Consider the following 14,266-nt stretch of genomic DNA (forward strand, 5'->3'; position numbering starts at 1 on the left):
CGCTGCCCGGATGTACGCTGAGCGCCTTGCGATGCCCGGATGTGCGCCGTGCGCCATAGCTAAACGCACGGGACGCTGTCCGGCTAGGAGGGTGATCCGAAGCGGTGTGAGGATAAGCTGGAAACAATGCTCAAGTTCCTACCCAAATTATTACTCTTGGCGCTCTTAGCGCTCCCGGCAGCAGTCGTCATCCAAGGTTAACTTCTTTATTTATAAAGCGCTGGCTTATTTCGTGGATTTTATTTTATATTTGAACGCACCAGTTCGCGGACCACTAGCCTTGTGGCTAGCCGCTTTGAATGCAACGCTGGTTATTTAGCGGTTTTTTATTTTGGCGAATACTCTCTGTCGCCCAGCATTTTAGCAATTTTGCTGTGGGTTTGGCTGTGCGGCGGTTGTTAATCGTGATATATGCGTACGACGTGGATCGGGTTCCGTTTTATGCATAAAATGGCTGCTAACTTGGCTTTGCAAGATAATCCGCCGTTATAGCAAAATATTGGGTCTACGGGTTGGATTTGGTGTCCGTGTGCTCGGAATGGATGATAGATGTTTTTCAGCCGTGTCTTAGTCGCCGACCGTCTGTTGTGGTCTGAGAAACCTATGTGCCCCCGCTGTCCCAGACGTAGTGGTCGGGCTGACGTGTCCCTAAGCTGCCGTGAAGTCAGTCGAGCCTTACAATGGTCATATGCATACTCTTCTCCCCTTCAGTATGACCAGATGGGATCAACATGCCTTCCACATGTCATATTGCCGCAACATTTAAAATTTTCCTATTTATAACGAATATAAATATAATGAATGAACGACTTTGGTTCATTGGCATAAATCTCTCCTCGGGCCCGCAGACGCAGTCGGTTTTCGGGCGTTGATTAGCATGTGCCGTGTATGCAAGAATTGCTTATGAATTGCAGGGAATAGGGAATCATAAATTAGGCCTGCTATGCTGTATGACTTTTTGCAGTTTGTGTTATTGGGAGAATAAGGTTAACCACCCCTCATTCTGCATATTTAATTTAGGTTGATGAATAAATTTGATTGGATGATCTCAATGTGGTCTCTTAGAAACATTAGGCAACAGTGCAAGTGTGATTTATTATGCGAGACCAGTGTTGAAACTCGTTGTTGCTTAGATTTACACATATTCAATTCTGGCTTGGGAACAACGAAACTTCTATCCCATTCCCCCTCTGCACCCAGGTCCTTTGGTTGCAGCTCAGGATGCGACAGAAGATGAGGAAACCAGTGAGGACGTCATTTCGGAGGACGAAGACGATGAAGCAGAAGTGGAGGATGATGACAACACAGAGCTGGTAATAGCAGGTTAACTTGATGTTAAGAGGTGGTCATAGTTAGACTGCCTGTTTACTTGTTTTTCTTGTTCAATTGAGACGCTTATTAATATTGATACGCCATACAGGCTTCTTCTATTGCTGTACGTACTCCTTCATTCCATACCATAGATATCATGTATATCCCTGTACAGATGTGTATTTTTCTGTTTATTACATATATGTATATTGTACAGCTGTTTATAGCACTTTTGCACTATTTTACACTTTCTGATTAGATGCCAAACTGCATTTCATTGAGTACTTGTACTTGACAGTAAAACTGAGACTTAATCTAATAATCCAGACTGAAGAGAAGGAGGAAGATGAAGATCTTCCTTCAGGAGAGGCGAAGGCTTCTCCAAATGCTGATACCACCATCCTCTTTGTCAAAGGAGACGGTAAGGCTTCCCATGAAAAAGCATTGCTCCAGATTTCTCCAAAAAGTACCCTTTGTTGTGGTTGTTTGGGACACTTGTCCACACATGTGTAAAAGCCACTGAACACTTGACTTGTATGAGTGGTTTCCCCAACCTTTGATTCACCCCTGTAACCATGCTTCTGTCTGATTCGAACAGACTTCCCTGCCAACAATATCGTGAAGTTCCTGGTAGGCTTTACCAACAAGGGCAGCGAGGACTTTGTGGTCGAGTCCCTGGACGCCTCCTTCCGCTACCCACAAGACTATCAGTTCTACATCCAGAACTTCACGGCCTTGCAGCTGGGCACACTGGTGCCTCCCCTGCGACAGGCCACCTTTGAGTACTCCTTCATTCCCGCTGAGCCCATGGGGGGGCGGCCGTTTGGCCTGGTCATCAACCTCAACTACAAGGACAGCAGTGTGAGTAACCTGTCAGAGTACTATCTTTGACCTTCAGCAAGCAGAGGAACTAGTAGACCAGGGCAAGATGGCTTTGGTGTGAAAGTCTATTCTTTAAACCAGTGCTTCACAACCCTGTCCTTGGGGACCCCCAGATAGTACACATGGCAGGGAACAAAAACATGGACTGTCTGGGGGGTCCCCATAGACCAGGTTGGGAAACAATGTTTCAAACAACCAGGCCTCCCTTGAAGTTTCTTTAGGGATTAGTTGACTGGCCTATAAATGGAATATGATGGAATGTGTTGTTTGATATTTATTAATGAGTTGTTCCTCCTCTCCTGGCAGGGTAACGTGTTCCAGGATGCAGTGTTCAACCAGACTGTGACTATCACCGAGAGAGAGGATGGCTTGGATGGAGAGACGTAAGTGAGGGGCATCACGCTATACCATTGTGATGAAGGCTACGGATGGGCAATATAGCCTCAAAATTTTATCTCAATATTTACAGGAAATTTGTGATATTTGATGATATGGAAAAAAACCAACATTTTATCAGTGATTGCAGCTTGCAAGCAGCAGCATTTATCAGTGCAAAGAAATGAAGGGCATTTTCCATCTTTCTTTTCCAATGAGCTCCTGTCATTGATGATAGATCACCTAATTTGAAATGTGAATCTATTGCCACAAGGTGCCAGCAGCAGCATTATAGTGCAATAGTAGTGACACAGCAATAGTAGTCACATGTAAGCACAAAAGTAGCCTAGGTAGTGTTTTCTCTGGAAATCAAGTAAAAGTGTAACGCGACTGCTTAACGCTTTAGTTTAACAACAAATAAAGTACCGTAACCTTGTAACTCTTCAGGAGCCCGCACAATATTGTCAACCAATACAACTGTCTTCAATTTTTAAATCCACATATAAACAAACAGCAGCAATCCAAATAAACCTTTAGTCAAAATGTTAACACTCACTGCTTATAAAAATACTGTCAAAACTTAACAGTTGCTTTATATCTATTTTGGAATGAGGTAGAATATCAGTGCTGGAACTGTTGCATTGCCTCTAATCTCTTGTGTAAACATAAAATTGATATACCGTGAAATGAGGTACATTAGAATGTCAGTGTTGGAACTGTACAAGTAAATACTTCTAGAGTTAACTAGCCATCCAGCTGGCAGACACATCAGACAGAGCTTTAGATTCCTCGTCAAGATCAGCAGCTTTAATTTATTGTAATTTTTTCCTTCAGTATTACTACATAATTAATTTGATAATTCAAATGATCTCAAAACAAAAGGGTGGTTTGTATACTGTAAACAGGGGTGTCAAACTCCAGTCCTGGGGGGCTGGAGCCCTGTGTAGCTTAGTTCTTTCCCTGTTCCACCACAAACGATTCAACTCAAGAGCTGTGTGGTAGTTAGCACAAGGAGGTGCAAGGAGTTGAATCAGGTGTGTTAAATGAGGGGAAACTCAAAAATGTGCAGGGCTCTGGCCCTCCAGGACTGGAGTTTGACACCCCTGTTGTAACTTTTCGATGGCATTAGTGATATGAACGAGCACCTGAAGAGGAAAGGCACAATGGCTATTCTGGATGATGGCCTTCTAGAAAAGACAAAACCACCTTAAATGTTTTCTATTCATGTTTATTAAACTGCCATTAGTGTGACATGCTTTTCAGTATCCCTTGTCCTTATAGCTGCTAGATACACTCATTAAAGCCATAAAGTTGTCTGCCTGTTACCTTAGAATCTCCATTGAATAAGTGTTTCACAAAATGTTTAGCCTAGAATCTGAGTTTATTCTACATTGATTGATGGTGCCAGTATGTGTGTTTGTTGGGTCCAGTGTTATCATAAAGGAACCAAAATGAAAACAGGAACTAATTAAAAAAAAAAAAAAAACTGAAATAAAAATGAAAGCTGTTCTCCTAAAAAATGTTGGACTTTAAACTTCAAAAAGTACCACCACACCACCGACATCTTTATCATGTTTACCCACAATATCTCCCCTCTTAAAAGATGTTGCGGCTGCTGGGCTGTAGAACTGGGAAAATGATTCACTTCCATAATGCACTTATTAAAACAGTCAGCATCTTATCTAAAGCACAGTGAATGATTAAATGTGCATGTCAGTATAACCCATCAAGCCCACAACTATTCTATGTGATCCGCTGTTTCCTGCGTGAGCGAAACTGGTTGCTACCGCGCGAACTTTAAAACTATAGATATCACCTAAATAATAATTAGAATTAAGTCATCGGAAAAAATAAAAATCCTTACAAGCTTAATAGTCTTCTGATAATTCTCCAAACCCCTACGGATTAATCACCTTCGCAAGCACCGACCCACGATCTCCATTCAATCAAAAAGGTGCTTCCAGCTTTAGAACTTACCGTTTCACGTAAGTACAACATCATGTCTCCTGTTCCGTGTTCTGAGTGCAATATGTTTAGTTATTCTTCTCCGGTTATTAGCGGTACGTTTACCTGTGAGAAGTGTCAGTTAGTAGCTAGGCTGACGGAGAAGATTGTAGTTTTAGAGGGACGTATCCGGACGTTACGGGACATTCAGGAAACGGAGAGTTTTATTGATTCAGTGTTAGCGGCTCCGGATACGTCCGCCATAGGTATTCAGTCTCCCCCCGCTCCGGCAGCAGAGCCTACGCAGCAAGGCGAGTGGGTGACGACCCGGCGGCATAGTCGTAAATCCAACCAAAATTCACACCGGCACCATTCGCCCATTCGCGTTTCCAACAGGTTCTCCCCACTCAGTGAAACTCCCGCTGAGACACCTGTTGAAAGTGCTCTAGTAATAGGCGACTCTATTCTAAGAAACGTGAGAGTAGCGACTCCAGCGACCATAGTTAATTGTCTCCCTGGTGCCAGAGCGACCGACATCTCGGCAAACTTAAAAGTGCTGGCTAAAAGTAAACGTAAATACTCTAACATTATTATCCACGTCGGCACTAATGATGTCCGATTGAGGCAATCGGAGATCACGAAATCAAATTTTATAGAGGTGTGCAACCTTGCGAAGAAGATGTGTGTGTCAGTAACGTGCTCTGGCCCTATCCCTGCTAGACGTGGCGATGAAATGTACAGCAGATTATCGTCGCTACATCGCTGGCTGTCGGAATGGTGCCCGATAAATGGTGTGGGTTATATTGACAACTGGCGGATGTTTTGGGGTAGGCCTGGGCTTTTGAAGAGGGACGGTATTCACCCCTCGCGGGCTGGTGCTGACCTCTTGTCTAAAAGCATAGCTCATAGTCTCCAGACAAATCGCTGACTAACTAGAGCCAAGCCCAGGCGGCAGGCAAACCGGCATAACCGACCGCCTGCTAGTCGCCTAGAGTCGTCACCTAGGGTTCATTTTATTGAGACTGTGTCTGTTCCCCGCGTTTTTAATCATGGAAGCCGATTCCACCGTAGTGTGTGCCATAATAACTTAATAAAAATTACAATGAATCCGTTACTAGAAAACAGCTGTGATGCAGGGCTTAAACTTAAACTTGGACTTATGAATGTAAGATCACTGGCTCCTAAGGCACTATTAATAAATGAAATAATTACTGATTTTAGTCTTGGTGCCATATGCCTCACGGAGACCTGGCTTAAACCAAATGAATTCATGGCACTGAATGAATCTACTCCAGCTGAATACAGTTACAAGCATAACCCTCGACCAAATCGCAAAGGTGGTGGTGTTGCTGCAATTTTTCAATCCAGCCTAGGAGTGACTGAGAAATGTGGTCTTAGTTTCAGCACATTTGAAACTCTTGTTCTTAGTCTTGCTGGCTCATCTCTTTCTTGCTCTTCACCCCAAATCACCATTGTTATTGTTTATAGACCACCTGGGCCGTACAGTAATTTTCTTAAGGAGTTCGCTGATTTTTTAACTAACCTGGTGGTCAGTACTGACAAAGCTGTTATTGTGGGTGATTTTAACATTCATATGGAGAAAGATAGTGATCCTTTAAAAATAGCGTTTACAGCTATTCTTGACTCTCTAGGTGTATGTCAGAATGTAGTCGGGCCTACTCATGCCTGTAACCATACCCTTGATTTGATTATTAGTCATGGCATCTTGGTGGAACATGTATCTATTATGCCTCAGAGTCCCCTTCTCTCTGATCATTACTTGTTAACGTTTGAAATCCAGTATAGCCTCCCGTTGACCGCAGCTCCAAAGTACAGAATCAGACGTTCCATTGCCTCACTAACTACAACAACATTTATGAAACAACTTCCACAGTCCTTCAGCCTTACATCTGAAGTATCGTGTATAAATGAACTTGAACAGGCGACTGCAAACATGGATAAATCCCTTCGTAGCACACTAGATCTTGTAGCTCCACTTAAGAAAATAAACCATAGAGATAAGAAACCTGCCCCCTGGTACTCTGATCATACACGTGAACTCAAACAGGCATCACGCAAGCTAGAGCGCAAATGGCGCTCAACTAAACTAGAAGTTTTCAAATCTGCATGGAAAGAGAGCCTGTCTAAATACAGACAAGCACTAGTGACTGCTAGGTCTGTGTATCTCTCCAGATTAATAGACGGGAACAAAAACAATTCAAAATTCCTATTTGAATCCGTGGCTAGGTTAACACAGAATTCTCCATTAAACTCGCAAGTCCCACAATCTCTTAAGAGTAATGACTTTATTACATTCTTTAATGGTAAAATAACTAAGATTAGACAGACCATCCAGTGCACATCCTTAGCTACCTATGACTGCCAGACTCCTGCTAGTCTTATGCCTATCAATAATGAGACTTTTGAATCTTTCATTCCTATAAAACACCCAGAACTCCTGAGCTTAATTTCCTCCTGTAAATCCTCTACAAGCCTCATAGACCCAATTCCTACAAAATTTTTCAAGGAAATCGCACCACAGATTAGCAATACCCTGTTAAATGTGTTAAACTCTTCTCTTAAGCTTGGATATGTTCCTAAACCTTTTAAATTGGCTGTTATTAGACCCGTTCTAAAGAAACCAAATCTTGACCCTAGTGTTTTAGGAAACTATAGACCAATCTCAAATCTTCCTTTCATTTCAAAGATCATGGAAAAGGTTGTAGTTCGTCAGTTGTATACTTTCCTACAAAAAAATAATACTAATGAATTATATCAGTCTGGCTTTAGACCAAACCATAGCACAGAAACTGCTCTAGTCAAAGTAATGAATGATTTACTTATGGCTTCTGACCGTGGCTTGATATCGCTGTTGGTATTACTAGATTTAACTGCAGCATTTGATACTGTGGACCATAATATCCTCTTGGACCGGTTAGAAGGTGTAGTTGGCATTACAGGGACAGCACTCTCTTGGTTCCGCTCATATTTAACTGATCGCTATCAGTATGCACATGTGAACAACGAATCATCCAAGGCCACCAAAGTCACATACGGTGTCCCACAGGGATCAGTACTGGGCCCACTACTGTTTACACTATACATGCTACCGCTTGGTAACATTATTAGAAAACATGGTGTTGGGTTTCATTGTTATGCAGATGATACACAGTTATATATATCTGTTAACCCTGATGATACATCACTCCTATCTCGGTTAGAAGATTGTCTGTTAGATATTCGGTGCTGGATGGCAAAAAATTTTCTAATGTTAAACACAGAAAAAACAGAAGTACTGGTGATTGGTCCCAAGGCTGCAAGAAATAAGTTTCACCACCTCAGCATTAGTGGCCTTCCTACACAACCTAACACAGTGGTTAGAAATCTTGGTCTTCTAGTAGATTCAGATCTATGTTTTGATGCTCACATAAGAAGTATAACTAGAACTGCGTTTTATCATCTACGAAACATAGCCAAGCTTCGTAAGATGCTCTCACTTCGTGATGCAGAAAAATTAATACATGCCTTCGTAACTACCAGACTAGACTACTGTAATGCCCTCCTTTCTGGTTGCCCGTCTGGTTCCTTAAATAAACTTCAGCTGGTACAAAATGCAGCAGCCAGGGTTCTCACAAACACTAAAAAATTTGATCACATCACACCAGTCTTATCCTCCCTTCATTGGTTACCAGTTAAGTCTCGGATTGACTATAAAATACTGCTGTTAACCTATAAAGCACTGAATGGCCTTGCACCAGACTACCTTAATAATCTGCTGACCACATACAATCCCCCACGCTTGCTTCGATCTCAAGGTGCGGGATATCTGTTAGTACCTAGGGTAGAAAGATCTACGGCAGGCTGCAGAGCTTTCTCCTATAGAGCTCCTCAGCTGTGGAACGGTCTTCCACCGGATGTGCGGGTTTCAGGCTCACTTTCAATGTTCAAGTCTAGACTAAAAACACACCTTTTTAGTTTAGCTTATAGGGACACTAGTTCTAGCTAGCTTCTCACTCCCAGTTAAACCTATAGTGTGAGGTGTAGAGCTGGGTGGGGATCGGTGCCATTGGCTTTGGATAAACTGAATTGACAGTGCTGTCACTCTAGCTTCACAATTGCTTGTGGGATTGGAGTGCTGACATTTCAGGGACTCCCCATGCCTGCATTCCCACCTGCCTCTCCCTCCTACTTATGCTGCCATAGCCATATCTGCCGGAGCATTGCACTTCATATTGCACTCATCTAACTTTTAGCACTGCCTATAGTCTCCCTTACTTTGACTAATTGCATTTATTTCCACCACCTTCTCCTGGGTGGTGCTACCTGGAGCCTTCAATCTATCAAGATGTCCAGCACACCCTGCAACATGTGACGTCGCCACTGCCAATGACGACCGTGCATCCAGCTCGCCGTTCTGCCAGTGTCATCTTCCTTGTACGACCCGCTCCCTGCCTTCTGGCTGCCTGGCGATTGGAGGAAGTGTTGGCACCGGCTTGTCATCTCCCCCCTACTCTGCGTTTGTGTTTCAGACTACACTGTATTTGACTCTCCCTGCCGGCCCCTGGAGGATGGGCTCCCCCTTTGAGTCTGGTCCCTCCCAAGGTTTCTTCCTTCTAGGGAGTTTTTCCTTGCCACTGTCGCCTATGGCTTACTCACTGGGGGCTTTGGGTGGGGATGCTGTAAAGCGCTTTGGGACAATGTAATGTTGTGATAATGCGCTATACAAAAATAAATTTGTTGTTGTTGTTGTTGATTATATGGTGCATGTGCAGCAATCACCAGGGCTTCAGATGACCGGTGTAAACATTTGTCTGGACGCTGGCTTTTTGGTATTATACGGGCATAATTTTTTAAACAGATTAGTAGTAAACCCGAAATGTTAATAAGAGGCGTATTGTGATACGTTAGTAATCTGCATAAATTCAGCTTATGTTTGATAAGCATGTTCATCTTTAAACTGCCATACCACCAATGTCTTTTTATCTTGTCTGACCATAATTTTAAACTATGCTATCGCTTCCTTGATTCACCAAACCGGTTGCATGTGGCGTGCTCCGCTATCCGAATTTAATAAACACAAGGATATGCTGAATTTATACAGACTACTGACTTTTGAGCATCACAGTATATAGCTCAAAATGGTTTGATTATGAAATTGTGGGCATAAGTAGATGTCGTGTAGTGCGGAAAAACTGGTGTCTTATCTAAAATCCTACAGTGACATACAGTATGTTGTCAATTTAAACTAAAATTAAATGAGAATTTAAATTAGGTCAGTGATTTTTCTGGAGGACAATTAATTGAATTGATTAATTGATCCATTGGTACAATAGTTGATAAATTTATCTATAGAAAAACAGTTGTTGGTGGCAGCCCTAAATACATCAGGTATTATATTATTGATTTCACAACATGACCCTTTTTTTTCCACCGTGTAAAAATGTATACTGTTGCTATCGTGGACGGTATATGTCACAGACCTAGAGACTGCTTGCTTGTTTGGCTTAGGGAAGTACAAGACCAGCTTCCAAGGCCAGCCTGAATAAACCGAGCGTCAAATCTGCCTGTTTGTCTGTAGATCAATAGGTTGAGGCCTAAGGAAGATTCAGTTTGTATATTGACTAATTGTCTGGGTGGTGGTTAAGTAACTTGCTGTCTTCTCCACAGGATCTTTATGTATGTTTTCCTGTCCGGCCTGGGCCTGCTGGTGGTGGTGGGGCTGCATCAGCTGCTGGAGTCCAGGAAGGTAAGAGATGGGATGGACCTGGGGCACGCACTTAAGCATGTGAAGGCTTTGTGTTTCATCTCAAGTATGCAGAGACAGAATTAGCAGTAATGTGGGAGTAATTCTCAGCAGACCTTCAGACCTTCACTTCAGGTGACTGAACATTAAGCTTGAACACAACTAATACCCCCCACTGCTTTATTCGTTTTGTTTGATTACCTCAGACATTTAAACATTCCCTGTTACAGCCATCTAGATCTGAGTTTTGTCACCATTTAACAATATTTCAGACCACCACACGGTCAATATTTGACTTCATCTTGTTGCTGCGGTTTGTCATCTTCAGCTGTATCTTCTAATGGCAGAACTACTTCTGGAGAAAAAGACACGCCCTGACCTTTTTCTTACTCTGATGTACCCTACAGAGACGGAGACCTGCTCCCAAAGTGGAAATGGGGACGTCGAGCCACAACAACGTGGACATGAGCTGGATTCCTCCAGAGACCCTCAGCCAGATCAGTAAGCATTAGGGTTGCAAAAGAGTGGAAAATCTCCAGAAACTTTCCATGGAAAGTTAAGCTGGGGTATTTTGGAAATATTCCAAGGACTTTCCATGGGAACTAATGGGAAAATATGGAAATTAACGGGAAAATTCCCAGAATTTTGCAACCTCAGTGAGTATGTACTAGACTGCTAAAATCAGTTTACATCCCAGTTGTCTGTTCATCAGGAGATGGAAGTGAAAGTATAAAAACGGATCTCATTTTTTGATTGCTCTTGCTATGGTGAATTTATCTTTTTGGTGGCTTTTTGGCCTAAGAGGGGTGGACAGGATGACCTGAACACTATTAGTTTCTCTCCAAATCCTCGTCAGCATGGCATGAACTCGGTCCCTCTATCCATCCTGCTTTGCTTTACTTTATGCCTCTTCATCTCACCCTGTGCTCCAGTTGGCGTCCAGCCCTTTAAAGATGGGCAACTACTGCTATTGGTGTGGCTTCCTAAAGCTGTGTTTCTATTCTCCTTGGTGGTGCCTATCTAACTCACCCTGCTGTTTCTCTTCCCCTGTCCCTCCTTGCGGCCTCAGTGCAGAGCAGAAGAGGTGAGGATTCCACACTGTTTTCAGAGAAGGGTGGTAGCGTACTGTGTGTGTGTGTGTGTGTGTGTGTGTGTGTGTGTGTGTGTGTGTGTGTGTGTGTGTGTGTGTGTGTGTGTGTGTGTGTGTGTGTGTGTGTGTGTGTGTGTGTGTGGCCTTCTTGCCATGAAAATTTTTCTCACACCTACAACACGGGCTGTCTAGACTTGAATAAATGCAAAGAGGGAACCTCCCCTGTAGGACCAGGAGGGTATTGATGGGTTTCTCTATGGTGAATCTCCAGTTTGTCTTCCTCATTTGTCTACACCAAATAGCCTTGAGTAGCGGTGACTTTGCCTTGAACATCAGAGGTGAGAGTACTGTGTGTTGTGATCCAGTAGTCCTACTGCTGCCCTACTAAGGGAAATCCAAATAACTTCACTGGGGCTGAAGCTGAGAAAAGGGCCTTCAAAGTTGGACTGTCGACCCATGTGTGGAGTAGACAAATAAATGATCAAAACTAAGCATTGTTGAACTAAGATTTTATGATGCTAAAACTGCCTAAGAGAATCGATTTTGATCATTACTCCTTTTAATAAAACATGCAGTTGTGTTGTGCCTTTATATGGCAGTATACGTCCCTGATACATTTTCAAACGTTGCAGTTACAGGCATTGAAAATGAATGATCATGTATAAGAGAACATGTGTGCTTTGCCTAATCCCTGATTGGACAGTTCTTGGAGAGCTCTGCATGGGTTCTTTACACAGATAGAACAGGATTAGCAGTGTTCTTGCCCTTGGAGCTCATTTTGGTTTGGATTCCCCACAGACAAAGCCTCTCCGAGGCGGTCACCTCGGAAGAGAACCCAGAAGAGGTCTGCAGGCTCCGACGAGTGACTGCACTGCGTGCCGCCTCAGACAGGCACCTGTCTCCCCATCCAATCACACTGCAGTGGGCAGAGGGGGAGGGGCCACCCAGCCATGTCCTTCAAATGATACCTTGCCCCTCATTGGCTTTTTTTTTTTTTTCGTTTTTAATGGACTGTATGATCTCTGAAGAATGTGCTTGTTTTACGCCTTGAAAATGAAAACTTTAATAGTTCATTATGCAAGTAATGTTGATGGGGTTGGGAGTTGGTCTAACGTGCTGTCCAACAGAGCAAGGGGGATAAACAGTAATTCATGTGCCTGCTTGCTTCTGTCTATGATGGTCTTTTTATTTTGACTCTAAAAGAAGTAAGTGTCAGTTCGGGGAGCACAGCGTGTCAGATTTTTGAGGCAAACTACTGTTGATATTTAGGGCCGGTTAAGAAAGGGAGCCAGGTCTCTGAAGTTCTTCCCACAATGCAGGAGATCTCATGAATGAAATACGAAATACTCTGCATGCACTGATACAGGTTTCTCCCCCCACCCCCCCCCCCACCACCGTCGGTCTGCTTTGAGTGCCATTTCTGATGGGGTGGTACTGACAGTCAGGGGTGCCTAATTGGGTTTTTTTTTTCTTCAGTCAATGTGCCTGTGTATTTTTCTAATTAGCTCCTCTGTCAGCATTTACTTTAATCGGTAGATTTCCGCAGAAGGCAGCTATGATATGTGTAAATTCAGGGTTTTAGGCTTGTTTCCCCCCCCACATTTCAGAAAGTGACGTGACGACCGTTTAATCTGACAGCTGCTGGCTGCTTGGGTCTGTATTTTTAATGAACTGTTATTGCGTGTCTTCAGTTTTTGAAAGCTGAATGATTGAGGTGTTCAGTTACCCCGCAGCCTGAAGTCATGTGGCCAGCTGGTTTTGGAAAAGCTGGCCCAGCCTTTCGTCCTAAAAGGTTGGATCGTAGGACTCCTGCTGATTCACGATTAAGCTGGTGCATCGCTCTCAAAAATGCAGCTCCACTAGTTTCTTTACAAGCCTGTAGCCTCCCCTTGTAAACAGTCAAGCCGCCTTTGCTGTGAGCGTGCAGATTAGTTAAAATTGTTTCCAGTTGCAAACCAGTTGAATGATGTTTTTGCCACAATGTCTGACATTGAGGATTCTTTCATGACTGATTTTATGTGTCCACTTTCTCGTAAAAGACCACTTAACTGAAGATGTCTAGAAATGACAAACTTTTTGGTGAAATAAAATGGTTTTGCAGTATATGATGGGCCTGGACTGGTTTGGTTATTTTCTAGAATATTGACCTTTCATTTTTTATGATCCCCACTTCATTTTGGACAAATCTCCAGCAGCTAGTCCCTGGTGTAGTTGAGGTTAATGGCCTCTGCTGACATTACTATAGCAACCATGGGATTTGAACCAGTGACCTTCTGATCATGAACACAGCTGCCTAACTTGTAGACCCACACACCACACCACAATGCAGTAAGTTGGAATTGAACGTATGGTCTAAATTTGAAGCCAGATGTTTCTCATAAATCTTTGCTGTGCTGCCCTACAAGGGTCCTGCAAGTACAGAGTGCATCTCGTATTTGCTTGGGTTTCTCCCAGGTGACAAATCTAATCTGCACTTGACCTTGATTGCCCTTCAGGACTGAGTAGAGTGGCTCAGGGAGTCCTGTGGGTATTTTTCCTTGCCGTTGATTTGGCATTCTGCACCCTCAGATCAATGTAGCAGGACCTGTGGATGCTTACTCCAATGGGGAGATGAATCTCAAATTAGGTCTGCTAAATTCCTGAGCTCAAAGGAAAGACCTGAGAAGCTAAAAGCTTGAATAATGGACTCAACACACTTGATTAGTACTGATGGTGAGCTGCTGGTTTGTGTGAGGGCACCATCGGAGGCCTGCTGTGAGAGTGCAAGGAGGTGCTGGTGGTTTGCATAGAGCAGTAGTTCTCAGTCCTGTTTCTGGCGCCCTCTCCTAGAATGTGTTCATTTCAAACCACACTGCTTTCAGCCAGCCACATTTGGAGAGTGGAGAGGGGGGAGGGAGGGAGGGAGGGAGGGGGAGGGGGAG

The 14,266-nt window shown here is 43.4% G+C and overlaps 1 protein-coding gene across 3 annotated transcripts; it reads left to right on the top strand.

The window, feature by feature from the left end:
- Nucleotides 1-36: 36 nt before the first annotated feature.
- On the top strand, nt 37-13,450 carry ssr1 (signal sequence receptor, alpha). 3 transcript variants are annotated; one of them, XM_023841226.2, is made up of 9 exons: nt 37-196; nt 1,201-1,313; nt 1,639-1,732; nt 1,910-2,172; nt 2,500-2,576; nt 10,180-10,258; nt 10,663-10,756; nt 11,325-11,339; nt 12,144-13,450. In XM_023841226.2, exons 1-9 carry the CDS (start codon nt 127-129, stop codon nt 12,209-12,211), a joined length of 873 nt encoding a protein of 290 aa, XP_023696994.2. In that variant the 5' UTR covers nt 37-126; the 3' UTR covers nt 12,212-13,450. The 3 variants fall into 3 exon arrangements, with proteins under 3 accessions (XP_023696994.2, XP_072567444.1, XP_023696995.2); XM_072711343.1 differs by lacking the exons at nt 11,325-11,339; nt 12,144-13,450 and adding an exon at nt 11,188-11,298; XM_023841227.2 differs by lacking the exon at nt 11,325-11,339 and having other exon boundaries at nt 38-196.
- Nucleotides 13,451-14,266: the final 816 nt, after the last annotated feature.

The sequence above is a fragment of the Paramormyrops kingsleyae genome, chromosome 4, assembly GCF_048594095.1.
Source record: "Paramormyrops kingsleyae isolate MSU_618 chromosome 4, PKINGS_0.4, whole genome shotgun sequence".
NCBI classification, from domain to species: domain Eukaryota; kingdom Metazoa; phylum Chordata; class Actinopteri; order Osteoglossiformes; family Mormyridae; genus Paramormyrops; species Paramormyrops kingsleyae.

Excerpts from the sequence above, each read along its gene's own strand:
- ssr1 (XM_072711343.1), top strand. The coding sequence starts at position 127 with ATGCTCAAGTTCCTACCCAAATTATTACTCTTGGCGCTCTTAGCGCTC. Across the intron at positions 1,314-1,638 it reads ATGATGACAACACAGAGCTG|ACTGAAGAGAAGGAGGAAGA; the intron begins GTAATAGCAGGT and ends CTAATAATCCAG. Across the intron at positions 2,577-10,179 it reads GATGGCTTGGATGGAGAGAC|GATCTTTATGTATGTTTTCC; the intron begins GTAAGTGAGGGG and ends TCTTCTCCACAG.